The sequence below is a fragment of the Penaeus monodon genome, chromosome 30 (assembly GCF_015228065.2).
Source record: "Penaeus monodon isolate SGIC_2016 chromosome 30, NSTDA_Pmon_1, whole genome shotgun sequence".
NCBI classification, from domain to species: domain Eukaryota; kingdom Metazoa; phylum Arthropoda; class Malacostraca; order Decapoda; family Penaeidae; genus Penaeus; species Penaeus monodon.
Window position 1 is genome coordinate 4,133,353 of NC_051415.1, and position 1,179 is coordinate 4,134,531.

General features: G+C 36.0%; 1 protein-coding gene across 1 annotated transcript in view; it reads left to right on the top strand.

Annotated features, from left to right (window-relative positions):
- Positions 1-513: 513 nt before the first annotated feature.
- The window catches only part of LOC119592472 (5-hydroxytryptamine receptor 2C-like), a gene marked incomplete at its 5' end in the record, with an annotated part of 40,641 nt that continues 39,975 nt past the window's right edge, over positions 514-1,179 (top strand). The window contains 1 exon segment of the mRNA XM_037941300.1: positions 514-756. Within this exon segment, the coding sequence (XP_037797228.1) occupies positions 514-756 (243 nt within the window).

Here is a 1,179-nt window from a genome sequence, read left to right on the forward strand (position 1 = left end):
ACAATATCTTCCATTTCTTTACGTTTTATCACAATCTCATTTCCCTTGGGCTTTTATCACATTTTCTTTCATTTCCTTACGATTTTTATCATAATCTCTTTCATTTCCCTGTAATTTTTATCATATTCTCTTTCATTTCTCTACGTTTCTTATCAGTTTCATTTCCCCACGATTTTATCACATTCTTTTTTCATTTCCTTTGATTCTTATTATAATCAAATTCTCTCATTTTCCTACGATCTTTATCACAATTTGTCCCATTTCCCTACGGTCTTTATCACAGTCTTTCATTTCCCTACTATCTTTATCACGATCTTTATCACAATCTTTCATTTCCCTACGATCTTTATCACAGTCTTTCGTTTCCCTTCGATCTCTATCTCAATTTCTCTCATTTCCCTACGATCTTTATCACAATCTTTCATTTCCCTACGACTCCCCTTATTACGACTTTTCTCATTTCTCTCTCCCTTCCTTCACCCTTCTAATCCCCGTCTACTCTTTCCTCTCCAGCCGCGGTACCTGCTGACTTCCATGGCATTCGCTGACCTGCTGAAAGGGTTGGTAGTGGTACCCCTGAGCGTGTACCCTACCCTATACCACTGCTTCCCGTACCCTCGCCTGCTGTGCGCCGTGCAAGCCATCCTGCTGCCGCTTCTGCACCATCAAGCAGCACTGACGCTCTCCCTGCTCGCTCTCGATCGCTACTGCTGTCTGCTGCATCCGTCGTCCTATCAGAATCACGCATCTAGACCGGTGAGTGTTTTTTTTTTTTTTTTTTTTTTTACGTTGGTGGTCTTTACTTTATCTTTTGTTGTTGTTTTCTTTAACTTGATGATTTAATTTTTAGTTTAACTTTATTTTTTTTATTTTTTATCTTTATCTTTTTATTTTTATTTGCTGTTGCTTCTGTTTGTTTGTTTGTTATCTTGACTGTTGTTATGCTTTTTTTTCTCGTTTATTTATTTCCTCCAGTTATGAATTTCCTCTTTCGTTGATGTTAATTTCTCTTATTCCGTTTTCATTGTTTGTTATCATTTCCGAATTGTCTCTAAAGTTTTATTGATGTTAGATATATCTGTTGATATATCAATGGTAATAAAATCATTTCACAATCATCATTGGTGTTGTAATCACCCTGCCTTCATTCTAAAATATAAATGTAATACATTTAAACCA